Source organism: Pollachius pollachius (genome assembly GCF_949987615.1).
Source record: "Pollachius pollachius genome assembly, chromosome: 2".
NCBI classification, from domain to species: Eukaryota; Metazoa; Chordata; class Actinopteri; order Gadiformes; family Gadidae; genus Pollachius; species Pollachius pollachius.
In genome coordinates, this window is record NC_136935.1 from 11,401,545 (window position 1) to 11,417,070 (window position 15,526).

At 43.6% G+C, this 15,526-nt stretch overlaps 1 protein-coding gene across 1 annotated transcript in view; it reads left to right on the forward strand.

Moving 5' to 3' along the window:
• The window catches only part of LOC307070571 (protocadherin-15-like), a gene marked incomplete at its 5' end in the record, with an annotated part of 157,721 nt that extends 152,878 nt beyond the window's left edge, over positions 1 to 4,843 (forward strand). Inside the window, 6 exons of the mRNA XM_079729078.1 lie at positions 365 to 403; positions 561 to 631; positions 1,547 to 1,649; positions 1,868 to 2,888; positions 3,153 to 3,694; positions 4,137 to 4,843. Coding sequence (XP_079585204.1) covers positions 365 to 403; positions 561 to 631; positions 1,547 to 1,649; positions 1,868 to 2,888; positions 3,153 to 3,694; positions 4,137 to 4,760 — 2,400 coding nt within the window. The remainder of the gene's footprint in view (positions 1 to 364; positions 404 to 560; positions 632 to 1,546; positions 1,650 to 1,867; positions 2,889 to 3,152; positions 3,695 to 4,136) is intronic.
• Between the last annotated feature and the right edge of the window lie 10,683 nt (positions 4,844 to 15,526).

The window sequence follows — 15,526 nt, forward strand, 5'->3', positions numbered from 1 at the left end:
TGTGAAGACAGAACGCAAACCCTACCGCAAGATTTTTTGAGTTGCTAATTTCTTCGTTTCAAAGGGTGCGTGCTTCTCCTCCACCCCCTATCTTTTCCTGCCATGTTTATAATTGGTTTGAATCCATTAACATCTCATCTTATCCCTCTCATATCAGAGCCAAAGTGTTGAAACTTAACATCATTCTTCTTCTTCTTCTTCTTCTTCTTCTTCTTCTTCTTCTTCTTCTTCTTCTTCTTCTTCTTCCCTCGAAAGCTTTTATAGTAACCGTGAACTGTCTATTCTGTGTTTGTGTCTCCTGGCTTTTCCCTTCCTCCTCCCGTCCGTCAAACTTCCTCTTCTGTATTTTACTAACCCCCGGAAGCAACAGCAGCTCTTGAGGCCTTCTCTGCTCAGACCTGAGGTAGAACCAGGTTTTTCTCCTAATTCTCTCCTTCTATTCTTCTTTCCTATACTGCATATTTTCTCTCCAAGTAAGGCGCTGGCTGCTGCCTAATGCTTCGCTAATGACTTATGATCATGTTTAATTCTCTCTCTCTCACTCTTCCCCCCAAATTAAGGATCTTTCTATGGAGTCTGGCATCGACCAAGGCCAGGACTACGCACAGGACTATTATAATTACGACCAGGGGTGAGTTCTCCAGCCCAGTGCTTCCATTATTCCACTTCCTTCCACATGTCTCCTTCTGTCTACAAAGGATTCATCTTTATTGCTTTCTTTAATGTGATCATTAAGAGGCGTTCATCATTCATCTGCTCTCTGGCTAAAGAAATAACCTTTCTGCCGGAGACCGGAGACCGCCTTTCAGGGACTTTTAGAATGAGTCAATGGGCACACTGTAGTACTTCTATACCGTGTCCTTCTTTAACCCAGAGCAGTGCTGGTGATGCGGGCCCCTGAAGTGTTAACCCTCTTCTCTTTCATTCAATGAGATCAATAACACTGCCCAGTGCTAGGCAATGGTGGGTGAGAAGATCTTATTTTCTGTGCGATGTGGAACATTGCCCATAGGGTCCGATGGAGAGATGGAGAGACAAAACAAAGCTGGAACAGAAAGATGTAGCTCCTGATGAAAGTTTGCTGTTCATGAAGTGCCACGGCACTGTGATAGGGAATATTTAGGGAAACTTCAACACGTTATAGAAAAAGTCTGTTTGATCCCGAAACAGATATAAGTTAGTTGATAGTCGAAAAATAAATGGTGTAATTCACATTTTATAAGATGTATATTTCCAAAGGGTGCATTAATTCCTACATGAATGTGCTAAATTCTGGTCATGATCCCTTTTTGTCATTATCTAAATCTTAACCCTTTCAGGGTAAAGTCTTCCTGCGGGAAAAATCATACAACTGTTTAAAACCTGCTGGCATTTTTAGAACATTGTGTTATATAAATATGCAAATCATATCCACCAATTACACATTGATAACCGCATGAAGGGTCATCAAATCCAATATCGCCTGTAGCAAAATGTGATGTATTTTTAGGAGTAAATCAGCTGGTATCATCAATTTAAGTTTGATTGGTGGGTTTTTGCTCCCCAGGTACGACATGCCACAGTACGGCAGTCGCAGGAAGCTGATACCTCCGACTTATGATGAGTACGGACAGGTCATTATGGAGGACGACGGCTACTACTACTCAGAGGTACATCGTTTCTACTGCTGTTTTTTCCCCCCACAACTTTTGAAAAAAGTATGCGTAATCTGAGAGCAAAACATTATGTCATTGACACCTAATATATGCAATTGTAATGCCCCCCATACAAACGCACACACACACACACTCACCCACACACACTTGCAGTTTTGATATTATTATCTGGTGGATTAACCCGGTTTATCAACTGAATGTGGCTGTCACAGGGCCGAGGCCGGGGTCGTGGCGGGATGCCCGGTAGAGGTCCACCTAGGCGGGTTGGATTTAGTGACTTGCCTCCCGAGGGTGGGATCGAGCAGGCCGGGCCATCTCAGGACGTTGAGCCTTCCAAGGCTGCCAAGAAGCTGAAGTCTATCATGAAACTCAGCAAACTACTGGCAGCCAGCAAGGGAGGAGAGAAAACATCTGCTGCCGGATCACCTGCCCGATCACCGTGGAAGAAGGCCAAAATGTTGAAGATGTTTGGCGCTGGAAAGAGGGACAAGGACTATGCCAAGCTGATGTCAGCGCGTCGCATTGATAGCCAGGAGAGCCTGGCTGGCGGCGAGCCGGCGGCCTTGGGAAAAATTGACACCAAGTCGGATTCCCGAAGCCGCCTGGGCAAGGTGTTTAGGAAAATCACCCTGGGCAATAGGTTGCAACCTCGGCCGAAGTCGGGCAGTGAGCTGGATGAGGAGGGTTCGCAGGCGGCCAGCGAGGACGAGAGGAAGTCCAAGGTGTCCATCAGTGTGACGGAGAGTGAGCCAGAGGCCAGCGGCAGCAGCAGTGCGAAGGAGAAGGCCTCTGACGATGAGTCGTCAGAGAGAGGCAGCGAGGACAAGGACTACCTGAAGGTGGATCTGGATCGAGATGATGCCAACGAGAGCACTGTCGATTCCGACGAAGAGCCTGAGGAGTCTGGCGATTCGGATGAGGAGAGCAAGTCCGGGAAAGAGTCGGATTCAGAGAAAGACTCGGAATCAGAAAAGACATCTGGTACAAAGGAATCGGGAACAGAGAAAGATTCTAGCGAGGAGAAAGAGTCAGGCACCGAGTCCGGAACAGGTACGGCTTCCGAGAAGGATTCGAGTACAGAGAAGAGCTCAGGGACAGAAAAAGAATCAGGTGAAGAGACTGACGAGGAAGAGTCTGACACCTCAGGATCCGGATCCTCTGCTCGCTCATCCATGAAGTCCTCTGCTACAGATGCCAGCAAGAGCACTGGAGTTTCGGGGAGCAGCGAAGCCGGTAGTGGAAGTGGCAGTGGCAGTGGAAGTGGCAGTGGTAGTGGTAGTGGTAGTGGTAGTGGAAGTGGAAGTGGAAGTGGCAGTGGAAGTGGCAGTGGAAGTGGCAGTGGAAGTGGTAGTGGAAGTGGTAGTGGAAGTGGTAGCCGAAGCCGAAGTGGTAGTGGGAGTGGGAGTGCTAGTGGTAGTGGTACTGGTAGTGGCAGTGCAAGTAAGAACGGAAGCAGAGATGGCTCCAGCGCAACCGGGTCATCTGTGAGGTCTTCAGCAAGTCAAGGGGTGTCAGAGAAGTCTAACGAAGAAAGCAGTGCGGCAGAGTCCGGGACAGGAACTGCCAGCGATGCTGAATCGGAGGCCGGCAGCGGCAGCGAGGGCTCCCAGTCAGGCAGCTCCCGCAAAAGTCGCTCTAAGGCCAGCGACTCAGAGGACGCCAAGTCCTCTAGTGGCAGTCAGGCAACAGAGGCGAGCTTGCAGGGAAGGAGCAGCCAAAAGTCCAGGTCATCAAGGGGCAGCCTCGGCTCCGTCACTACCCGCGGGTCCGAAGCCACCATCGAAGAGGAGAGCGAGGGCGGAGGTTCCGATGAAGAAGCCGAATCCGAGGTTGGCGATGAGAGCAAGGAGGAGTCGGCCGGGGAGCTGAGTGACGTGCCGTCTTCCAGGAGGTCCAGCGTAGATTCGGATGGGCCCGGACCCTCCGCGCCTTACGTCGCCCCCAAGTACAGCACAGACATGCGCAGCGCCACCTCTGACGAGATGTACGGAGGCCTGTCCCCCATCACAGAGGTGGACGAAGATGCCATCACCACATCTGCAAGTGGTTCAAGGCAGACATCGGATTCTGACTCTGAAGGGAATAACACTGCCTTCTAGAAGAGAGACACAGTGATTTGTAAAGTAAGAGTGAATAAATTCACTAACCCTCGCATGGGAGTGAAGTATCGTGTGCCCCTACAGCGTGTTTCAAATATACTCTTTACTCTCTCCTTCCGCCTGAACAACAAATGTTGTTTTTCTGCTTTGCTCTATTATCAGTGCCTTTTTCATTCTTAATAATCTTTATTTCCAAGTTCTTTTCAAGGGATAATGGCCTTGATTCTGCTGAGTGAGATCTTGCTTGCTATGGTGCAATGGTTTTTGCTTTATACCTTCAATGAGATTTCTTTGCCCAACTTTCAAGGTTTGTGAGTGCAAGTTTAAGGAAGGTCAGTCGTTCTACATTAACCCATGCTGTTTCTACTGTCTCTTTATCCAGCCTGGGAGGAATCAACGGATTAAGCTAGTGGTGGACCACCTAGAGCACAACACCAGCTCCACCACAGAAGACAGCGGCACAGAGACCCAGCGTAACCAAATCCCCAGCATCCCCAACAGCCATAGCAACGTCAACGGGAACGTCTATCTCTCCCAGAACGGCACCATCGTCCGCACCAGGCGGCTCACCCACCCCAACAACCTGAAGATGGGCTCTCCCTGCAGACTTGGTAAACAGTTCAAAAAACTGGACAAGCTTGCCGTGACCCACGAGGAAAACATACCCATCAACAACATCGAAGTGGCGGAGAACGAGACGGGGAACGGCGTCAGCACGTGCGTTTCCAGCGCCTCCTCCGTGGACTTGAACCTCAACCTCAACAGCCAGATCTGCTGTGGGTCCCCGGGGTCGAACATCACGAACCTCAAGACTTTTGGCTCAAAGGGCAGCATATCGAAGGCCATCGGGCCGGCCTGTGGCGCAGACGAGCTGGAGACGTTCGTGGACAATCACAAGGTGAGCAGAGAGACGCTGGAGTCCCATAGCGACCACACGCTATCGGAAGAGGAGGAGCTGTGGATGGGGCCCTGGAACTGCCTGCACATACCTATGACCAAACTCTGACTGACTCTTCACAGATATTGTTTTCATCCGTTTTTCTTCCCTTCACCTTTTGTGCAATCCTTAATTGTGATTTATTTTTAATTTTTCCACATGTGTTGTGTTTAGATTTAGTTTTTTTTTGTTTTTAGAGCAGGGGAAATGATATATGTTTGACCGGGCCCATCGTCCCTCATGGTTGATCATGACAGGTGACGTGTATTTGAATGTTTATTTTTGTTTGATAGTATGGGTTGTCAAAAGAGTTGTTGGAAAAATACTTGACACAGAGAGGGCTACTATAGAGTATTGTCCAGCAAAGCAATGTGTGCCTGAAACAAACTTCTTCTTTTTTTATGTCAGATTAACTGATTAACTGTAATCTATTTTTAAATTTGAATTCTTCTTTCTAGTGAGTTGAACTCACTATTATTATGGCAATGAGAGATTATGGTTATTGGTATTATTATTATAATTATTATTATATAACACATTCAAAATCACAGATTATAAAACATAGTGGGAATTTGTTTGAATCTATCAAACAAATGTTTGTACTACTAAGTCTTTTAAAAAAACAACATAAAAATTATTATATTTATTGTTAGTGTATGGAAAATGTATTTTACCGACATATTTGCGATAATGAAGGTTGTCATTTATTTTGTTTTTGATCACCTGACAATGATTTTTGAAAATATGTGTAAAAATCAAAAAAACTATTTTTGTCTATTTTATATCACAGAGAGAACAGACCGATGGACATGTGACGTTAATGAACAATGCATAAATGTGTGTCAACATTGAACTATGATGAGGTGACAATTTCACATTGTTTTATATAGAGATTTGTAATGATAGAATGTAATATTTTCAACCCCTTTACATGATTCCGATTTTATTCAATAGTTTTTTTATACATTATATTCCCAATGTTGGAGTGCGAAACACAACCAAATGTTATATCAGACTCTCAGAATAAAAAGTTATATGCTAATGTATAATACCATTACAGATGTTACATTCTTAAGTTGGACTATTTTGAGAAGGTATGAAAGAATTCAGAGTCACAGACACTTTGAGTCACCACCTATTTGTAGTATTTTTTCTTTTGACAGAAAAAGGAAATGTGTAGGGTTTAAAGAGAATGATTAAATATGAATTCATGTTTTGCAAGTCACTCAGTGGGCAGTGATTACCACAGAGTTCAGCCATTTCCACCAGGAAGGCTCAAAGTCACACTCGGGAAAAAATAATTGGCCAAAGAAAAGGTACGAACCGCAAAGCACAAAGGCTTACGTTCTGCGGAAAATAGAAACCTGCTGGGTTTTGAGAGACCCATTATACTCATGCAGTATTACACAAACAGGCTTTTAATAATATTACCCAGCAGAACATTAGGTTTAACCGGGAGATATTTAGTGTAAACTAAATATTAACAGGATTCTTCTTTCACATAGTCAGTATAGCAATAAACTACCTAGGCCGGAACACACTACTAACCAGAAGGCTTACAAACCAGCTAGGTTTACGTGGGTTAGAAAGATGAGGAACAAGTACGGATGCCAACGCAGAAAACAAAACTGGTACAGGCACAACATCTGGAAACGAGGCGATAAACATACCGGCCTGCCAAAAAAAAACAATGCATTAAGACAATGTGGATATCTGTTGAATTATACCTGGAAGGTAATTGTGCATTACGTTTTGTGTGGGGATGTATTAGTAAATTACTGAATTTCGTTATGCACATTAATTTCGCTTTTATCCTATCAAGGGAAACTCCAGCCTCCAATCAAAGGTAAATACAGGTCATTGCACGATTTAAATACTATGTTACTGATGATGATACTGTACTATCTTCCTGATGAAAGATATTGAGATATTGCTTAAAGATAATTCTGTATTTACAAAGACACACACAAGGACACGCTTGGGGCAAACCAGGTTTCTAGCGGGAGGGTGGTGGGGATTTTTACCATTAGAATTAGAATTAATCATATTTTATAAAACACTGCATTTTCAAGGGTGCCCTTCGAGGCAATCTATCACAAGATTATATTGCAAGTAAAAGGAAGAATTACTTTGTGTGGATCAAATTACACAGTGAGATGGGACATATCTCTATGGAAATGAGGCTTTTTTTTGAAAAGCAGGATTGTAAATCCACCAAAATCTGATTTCCCTTTAAATGGGATTTCCTTTATCAGATCGTTCAGTGTTCAAAAACCTTATCCATAATGACGGAAAGAAATGTGGATCAACCTTAAAATGTGCCTTAGGTTATGAAGCCTAAATATCGTTGAGGAACAAATTATTTTAGCAACATTGATAATGCATTGCTAATTTAATATATTTAAATGTAAATCATGGGAACTATCACCAGATGGAATGGGTTTAACTGTTTATTTTTACTCTTTTCGTTTCTTCGTTTTTCGTTCATTCATCTGTATTTCCAGACCACTATAATACTTGCTTTAGCAGATAAAAAAGCAATAGGTTATTCTTCCAATGGATATTTATTCCATCTGACCAGGGAGGTCAGATGGTTGATAATTTTAGCCCCGATGTTGAGTTGTCTGACAGAAAAAGCTTGACTTATTAGGATTAAAGTCAATTTGATTGTCTTTGGTTTCTACATATTTCTCTCTGTCTCCCTCTCTCCTGCTATCTCTCAATGCATGCTCTTTCTCTGTGTGCTCTCTCTCTCTCAATCTCTCTATGTGCTCTCTCTCTGTTTCTTTGTGCACTCTCTCAATCCCGCCCTCACATCTCTGTCTCTCTTTTCTCTCTCTTTATCTCTGTGTGCTCTCTCTCGCCCTCTCTTTTACTCTTTCTTTTCATCTCTCTCTACTCCCGTCTTTCCCTTAATATTTTCAGACAGAAGGAGTTTTGATTCCAGATGGTAAGACTGTATTTATCTGTTACATAATTAGTGCTTTGCGGTAATGAGTGTCATTATGTGTACAAACCGAAAATCATTTATTCTGAGATGACTCTAGGAACTATATTAGAGGAAAGACCAAGAAGTCGTCTCACAATTAGAACAAAAACTATCTCAAAACCACTTTCCTGACACATGTTGCATATTTGTGGAGAGTAAAATGATTTACCACTGGAAGTAGGATATGTCAAAAGGTGCATACTAGTAAGGCCTACGGCCCAGCAGTGGGAGGTAGAGCAGGTTGTGGGGCAACCCGAAGGTTGCTGTTGTCATCCTGCCTCTTCCTGGAAAATTGCCAAGATGGTCCTGAGCAAGACACCCAACCTTAACTGCTCTTTATAGGCTTGCTGTTGCTTTTAATGGTAGGCGACGCCATCAGTGTATGAATAGGTGTTTGAATGGTGAATGGGTCAATGTTCATTTGCTTTGAGTGGCACGGGGCAGAAAAAGCACCTTATAAATGCAGTCCATTTGAGTGACCTGTCCATACTTTCAGTGACTTGAACATACATGCCTCATCTGGCTGCACAATAGAAGAGAACACAGCTCTGTATCCGAATTACTGGTGAATCCCAGCTGACAAAGTAGAAATTGGGCCTTGTTCGTATACCTCCACGAGTCTCCAGTTGCGTTTTATGCCCCGGACATCGGAATTGGATCGCTTTCTGAAATCTTGAGACAGATTGTTCATTCTAATTGGCCTTTGGAGACTTCATTCCAAGCCCTTAGTTAAATCCAGGCACAAATACGTACAAATAAACACTTAAGATGTCAGTTTCCTCTTTAAACAACTTAACAGATGTTGTTTGCTTGCCAAGGAGAGGATAGCTTCTACGCTAGAACAGGCTGCAGCAGTGCTACGGAATAATCATTTGATATAAAAAGGACAGCAAAGGGAGACTATCTACAGAAGAACACATCAATATTAGATCCAAGTGGTGATCAAATATTGATAGTGAACTTAAAAAAAAATCGAAGGTTAACTTCACGGAGAGTGGTAATGAATTAAGGAAACGTATTTCCTCAAGATGTCTCGGGATCAGAAGTATACCTTGTTCTACCTGTGTAATACCACGTTCCCTGCTTGAATTTTAAACATGTTCCATTTATTGGATTTTTTTTATCCAATGGATTTGGGTGAAAACTATTACAATCATATTCAAGGTTCACCAGGGACAAAATAACATAACAAATCAGATTAGTCCTAACAAACACTTAAACGTAAACTGTCAAAATGATGTTATCTGTTTATTTCCTTAAAGAAAAAAAGTCCCAACTGGAAAAATATACTTATTGGCCAAGTAGGCTACTATTAAGTTAATAACAACATATTTATATTTGCATAGCTAGAGGCCTGTATCTTTGATTTTAGTGGTTTTAATAATAGGTTTTACGACATAGTAAAAATTGCAATTAACAACACCTCAACCTCAGCGTTTTTACGTCCCTGCGTCGTTGCGACAGCGCTCTGAAACAGGAGCGCTCACAACAACGAATAACATTCTGAGGTTCTCTGCTACATTCATCTCTCCTGATAAATCCTTCAGTCCCCTTCCCCAGGTTCAGCTGGGGTTCTGGTGAACATCTCACCTATTAGCATACCTTATATAGGATATCCTGCCCTGTGGCGGCAGTGGGGTGATCTAGCCTAGCCATGAGTCATTCTAAAGGAGATTAACACAAATCCCTAGCGGAGGCAGCAGGAAGCTCCTCATAAAGCGGATCCGTCACCATTGCTTATTGCGGAGCTCAGCCAGCCAAGCAGGAACTCATCATTTCATCCTCAAAAACCCCGATGGAGATCTAATACTAAACTACCCCGCTGCTTCAATTTGAAGGTATAATGTTTGTGTGTGTGTGTGTGTGTGTGTGTGTGTGTGTGTGTGTGTGTGTGTGTGTGTGTGTGTGTGTGTGTGTGTGTGTGTGTGGGTGCGTGCGTGCGTGCGTGCGTGCGTGCGTGCGTGTGTGTGTGCTTAATACATCTCTAATCAGATTTGTTGAACTTCATTGAAGATATTAAATTAAAATTTGGACAGTTTAAAATACAGAAACAATTGTGTATTACTATGGTTATAATTCGAATACAGGTTAAGAGATGGGACTTTTTGTTTTGCTTAGTATAACCTTGACGCTAAAGTCATTATCAGTTTTCTAAATATGGACCAGGTGTTTGTCTCAATAGAAACACACTGGTTTAGCACCAAAGGGCCATCCAACCCTCTGGTGTTTGGGGGTTGTTCTTTCTTTCTGCCTTCAGTTAATTTCCCGGGAGCTGGTTTATGCTGAGATGTGAAACTTGGCCCCGGTTACATTAAATTAAATGTTGTATTAATGTTTTTTTCAGTATGGTTGGTTGCACCTGCGTACCAGCTTTGGTCCCACCGGTCGTGGCAGTTATTAACTGTTATTTGGGTAGATTGTACAGAAATATTCTACTGGGGAGGGTGTAATTGTATCTTAAATATGACCATATGGCCTTATTTGTGTTTTTCCTTGTGTGGTACTTGTACGTAACCTACTATTAACCAATCATAAATGCTTTCAGATATTGCCCCGCCCTCCGATTGTCATCAAAGCCGATCACACACACATGCAAGGTCTCAACAACAAATACACACACACATCAAGCACATGCTGCATGAAGAGTAAGCTAACGAGGTAATATTTTGAATTAAGATATTAACATACCATGAAACATTTTACTGGTCTGGTCTATTTTTAGTTGCCTTGATTATTGAACCTTGTTGAACATCTTCTATATTCATTTGTTTGTTTATATATTGTTTTGTTTTTGTACTATGTTCATTTTGCACTCCTTCAATTTTATCATATGTATTCATAAACGTCTGCAAATAAAGGAGCTGGCAATTCCCTTGGCTTATTTGTAAGTATGAGTGTGGGCAAAGTACCATTGTATTTAATTGCTTCACATCTCTCAATAAACTTTCTTTATGATGGCATAATGAGTCTGATTCATTCATGTGTAGTTCCCCCTTTAAACCCTATCCACTTTGTATAGCCCTTATCTCAGTGAAGGCCGTCACTGTGTTCTGTTGGCTTTTTTGTTTGTGTCAACATAACCTGAATGGAACAAAAATTGAGAGCTTTGTAAAAAAAAGGTTGAGGTGCAAGATGGGGCGTCTTATGATGTCAGGATTTATGAAAACCTTTAGTGTGTAATCTATGTTTTGAACGGAACTCATTGTGCCTACCAGGGCCATCGCTTTTACAGCCTTTCCTTTGTTCCTGTAGAAGCACTGACATGATCTGGGTTTCCTGTTGTTTTTCAGTGATTTTGTTGTTGCCGGGATGCAGATCGATGGCAAGCTACCAGAAACTTAGGCCTTGTCTTCCAACGCCAAAAATAGTTCATCTTAACGGCACCCAAAACATTTTGTTCCAAATGAACCCTAAAATAAATTTAGCTTGATCTTTAGCTTCATCTCCTACTCAAACTTCTTTTCACCCCTCTCTCCCAATGCGCTTTAATTGTTGGTCACTTCCCACGGCCCACCAACCTTCACCCAGCGCTCTGTATCTGTCCACCAGAGCAAGCCTCTTGACCCTCCACTCTGGCTCAACGGCAGGCCTCTCATCACTGCCCTCCTTGCCGTCAAAGAGAAACTCTTGTCTCCTCTGTCGTAATACAGCTGGACCTTTCATCTTTCAGCAGCCTTGGGCACAGTAAGCCACCAGATCCTCCTGTACACCCTGTAAGAAGGAGGGTGTAGAGGAGGATCTCTCTACACCAAGTCACTGGGTTATGTCATTCACTCACTCTTCCCTTACTACAGCTGCAGCTGACACAACTGTTTCACGGTCTGAGGCCCAGGCGAGGCGGATCTCTGTGTGTCTGGAAGGCGTCTCTCAGTGGAAGGTGTCACACCGCCTGAAGCTCGATCTGGACTGAGCTGAGCTGCTCTTCGTTCCTGGGATGGCATCACTCATCCACACCCACTCCATCAATATTGAAAAACTATTGACACTATATCGGTGTCTGGGGCTTGGACGGCGAGGAACCTTGGTGTGACACTGGAGAACCAGCTGTCCTGTTCTTCACACATTGCTGTGACCACCCACTCCTAATCCACAACATCAGGTGGATGATTCTACTTCTCACCCAGAAGGCCACACTGGTGGCCTGCATGTGCCATTCGACCTCTGCAAAAGTTCTCTCACACTAAACCGTTCCTCCCCATCTCGCACTGTTAACCGGTGGCTACTCAAATCCTACTCAGATCACTTGCCCACCATGCTGCGAATAGCTATGGCCCATCCTACAACCACGACCTGGTCAAACCATACTCCCCAGCCGGTCCACTACACCCTAAGACTGCCGAACAGCTTGCCACTCCCTCACTAGGAGAAGGCCCCATCTGCCGCTCAACAAACTCCAGACTGTTTGCTATCTTGGCTACACAATAGTACATTGATCTCCCCACTGACATCAGGGCAGCAGAAACCCCTACACATCTTCTGTTGCGGACTGAAAAATCTTCTGACTGCCCCACAAATGATGCTTTTTGGTGTGAATCTCAGACTTGGTGGGTCCAGACAACACTTGGCCAAAGTGGTGTGCAGAATTTTGGTGGAAAATGTCCATCGCAGAATGTAGCCACTTAACATTATGATTCTTTGCCACAGTCAGATGGGGCTGCCCCCCCCTCCTCCCAAACCACCCACAAACAACGCCCTTTCAAAGCGCCGGAGATGTGAAACGTTTTAAACAAGTTGTGACATATGGTCGTTGGGCCTCGTCCCCTTATTTCATGACTGACGGTTATGAACTTCTCATGTTTGCACTTCCTCAATGCTCACACACACGACATCAATCACGCCGGTGTTGTAACATCGCCTCGTGTGCTTCTCCACTGCTCATAATCGAAGGTAAATTAATCAAAGCCTGCCCACGGGTCACAACTTTATTAACTACACCTAAATTCGTGTCATAAACATTCTGTGTAAACTCTCTTTAGGGCAATCTACGAGCACTTAATTTCCCCTCTGAAGATCAATTTGGCGCCTCCTCTCTAGAATCGCCGTGGGCTTAGTGGCTTATTAGGATTCCTATCAACCCTGCTGCGTCGGACACCTGCACATCGGTGCTGGATAATTAGATTTCACTGGAGGTGAGTGCTGGATCCCCAGCTTAGACCGAAGCCAAACATGTATATAGCAAAGGAGGCCAACTGAGAATTTGATTAGGGCTCTTTAGGCTGCCTGACCACCATTTAGCGCTTTGTAAAAAAAAACATTTGTATTCCTTTTTAAATTAAACACTTTGGTGCTATTACAAATACATTATTTGATTAACCGTGATAGATTTAATGATAGGTTTATTGATCTTGTTTGATATGAGGCCTATATGCCTATCTATTTTCATGTTGCATATTACTATTCGCGAAGGGCATACAGGCTGCTGCCAATAAAGACTTTTTTTTTTAAATAGAGTAGCCTCTAAAAACATTAAATATTAATTATGAAAGAGCTGAATTAATCTGTGTCTAGCTATGTAGGTAGCATATTGAACAATATAACGTAGTATACTACATTTATTCATGCTGGCACATAAGATAACTCTAAATAGCCACTAGATGGCGCCTGTAGGCTGTTTATGAGACCTCCTACATTAATGTTTGGGAAACTATATAGATATAAATCCGTGCTACAGAAGGCATTCTGAGAGTAATATGCTATGACTGTTGTTTTGGTCATGTAATCGTACACCTTTAACGATTGTTATGGATTTCTGTCTTTATTCTCACATAAACGGAGGAAGCCTAGTTGGGCCCACTGACTCTCTCTTAATTATACTGTAAATTCAAGCCTATAAACATTCTACACATAGGCCTATGAGAGGAAAACATGTATTTATCTTTGTTTGATCACCTGCCAATTTGTTACAAATATCTTCAATCAATCAACATTGAGGCAGGATAGACTAGTGCGGTGGTCGGAATGATTGACTCCTAATCAAAGGGCACTGGGTTTGGATTCCAATGTCCGCAGTCTACCTACAGCCTTCGGGAAGATGCCTTACCCTATACCTTCTCCTTGACACCATGACATTCATCTTACATTCATTGTAAATTACTCTTTTGTGGGGAGAGGGCAGTCTGCTAAAAAAGTACTTCTATGTCTTTGTAGTGGAGCTTTCTAAGAAGTATCAGTTTTGTTGTGTTTCCAACCAGTAATAGGTCTCTCTCTCTCTCTCTCTCTCTCTCTCTCTCGCTCTCGCTCTCTTTCAATTATTCCCCTCTCTCTTCTTCTCTCTTTCCTTCAATTATTTCTCTCTCTCTCTCTCTCTCTCTCTCTCTCTCTCTCTCTTTCTCTCTTGTAGGTTCACATTCTTTAGTATCAGTTAATAACATCAGCTCTCCATTGCTCCTATTCTTCCTCCTGTCCCTCCTCCTCTTCCTCAGCATGTTTTGGACGGCGTCTCGCTGCTATTTACGGCGAGCGTTGCGCGGGCGCTGGATCCCAGTCCCTCATCATCTCCCCATTTCCTGTGGCTATTTAGGAGCCGCGGCGCTCCAAAATAGGCACCCGAAGCACCGCAGTGGGACGACTGTCTGTGCGCGACGACGCTAAGCCTTTTTTTCAAAACGTCTCTTAAGTCGTCTAGGGTTGACCCTCTAATCTTTTGTTATGACATTACTGCGTTCCTTTATCAAGTGGTGTGTGTAGCGCGTGTGCCGCGTGATTTAATACCGTTTTGGGAGTAATTTCAGATTTGGGTTGTGTATCTTTTTTTTTTTTTTCGCCGGCTTTGCTTTAACCATATATTGAACATTTTGAGTTCTTTATAATTTCTATGCTGCACATTGTCATTTTGGAAATGTGCTCCAACCTAAATTAAGGTCTAACTGACAGACAGGTCGCACGTACACACAAGTGCAAACATACACGCACGCTTGGACTCAAACACAAGCTCTCACACGCATGCACACACACACACACGCACGCAGGAACACACGCACACAGACATACACATTCACGCGTGCACGTGCGCAAACACACACGCGCTTGAACTCAAACACTAGATATCACACGCACGCACACACGCACACACCCAGCTGCCTTGGCAGTTTGCACGTTTCAACGCTATCCCACCCACAGGTTGACTTCTATCTGAAATGTTGGGTGTGTAGTAAAATACATGGTCCACACTGTCTGCAGCTTCTAATGAAGGGGTGCAGAGCCGGTAGACGTGTGTTTGGCCCATGTTTCATGGCTCCACCGATTGATGCTGCAGCGCAGGGTCATAGTATCTGAAGCACATTTTCCTCCTTCTGTAACCCTATCTGCACATCAAGAGCCGTCCCAATTAGAGGCATGGCACTCATGTTATTCTACGGCCTGTGAACCGCCTATCAAAGACGGAGAATCAAAGAGGATGTGCATCGTCAGCCTTAGAAGAAAACACAGCAGCTAGAGTTAAGGGAAGGTGTTGTATTTACTTCCTGGATTAAATACATGTTTTTAGATTGTTTAATTAATACTTGGTCTCTTTAAGTTACGGTGTGTATGTTTGTGTGTGTGTGCGCATGTATGCGTGCGTTGTGCGTGCGTGTGTGTGTATGAGGGAAGCTATATATGTGTACCGGGTGTATATGTGTGGGTGGCTGGGTGGAGAGAGCTATGTATGTATGTCTGTGTTTATGAATGTACGCATGCATCTGTGTGTATGTGTGTGTGTGTGTGTGTGTCCAATCTATAAACGGTCCACATGATGCCATGGTCATGTCTTTTTGGAGAAAATAATGTTTTTCTCTTGAGACAGGGCAAGAGTGACGTGGCCAGACCTGCCAGACTGGCAGCGATCGGCACCCACAGTGTTAATGCA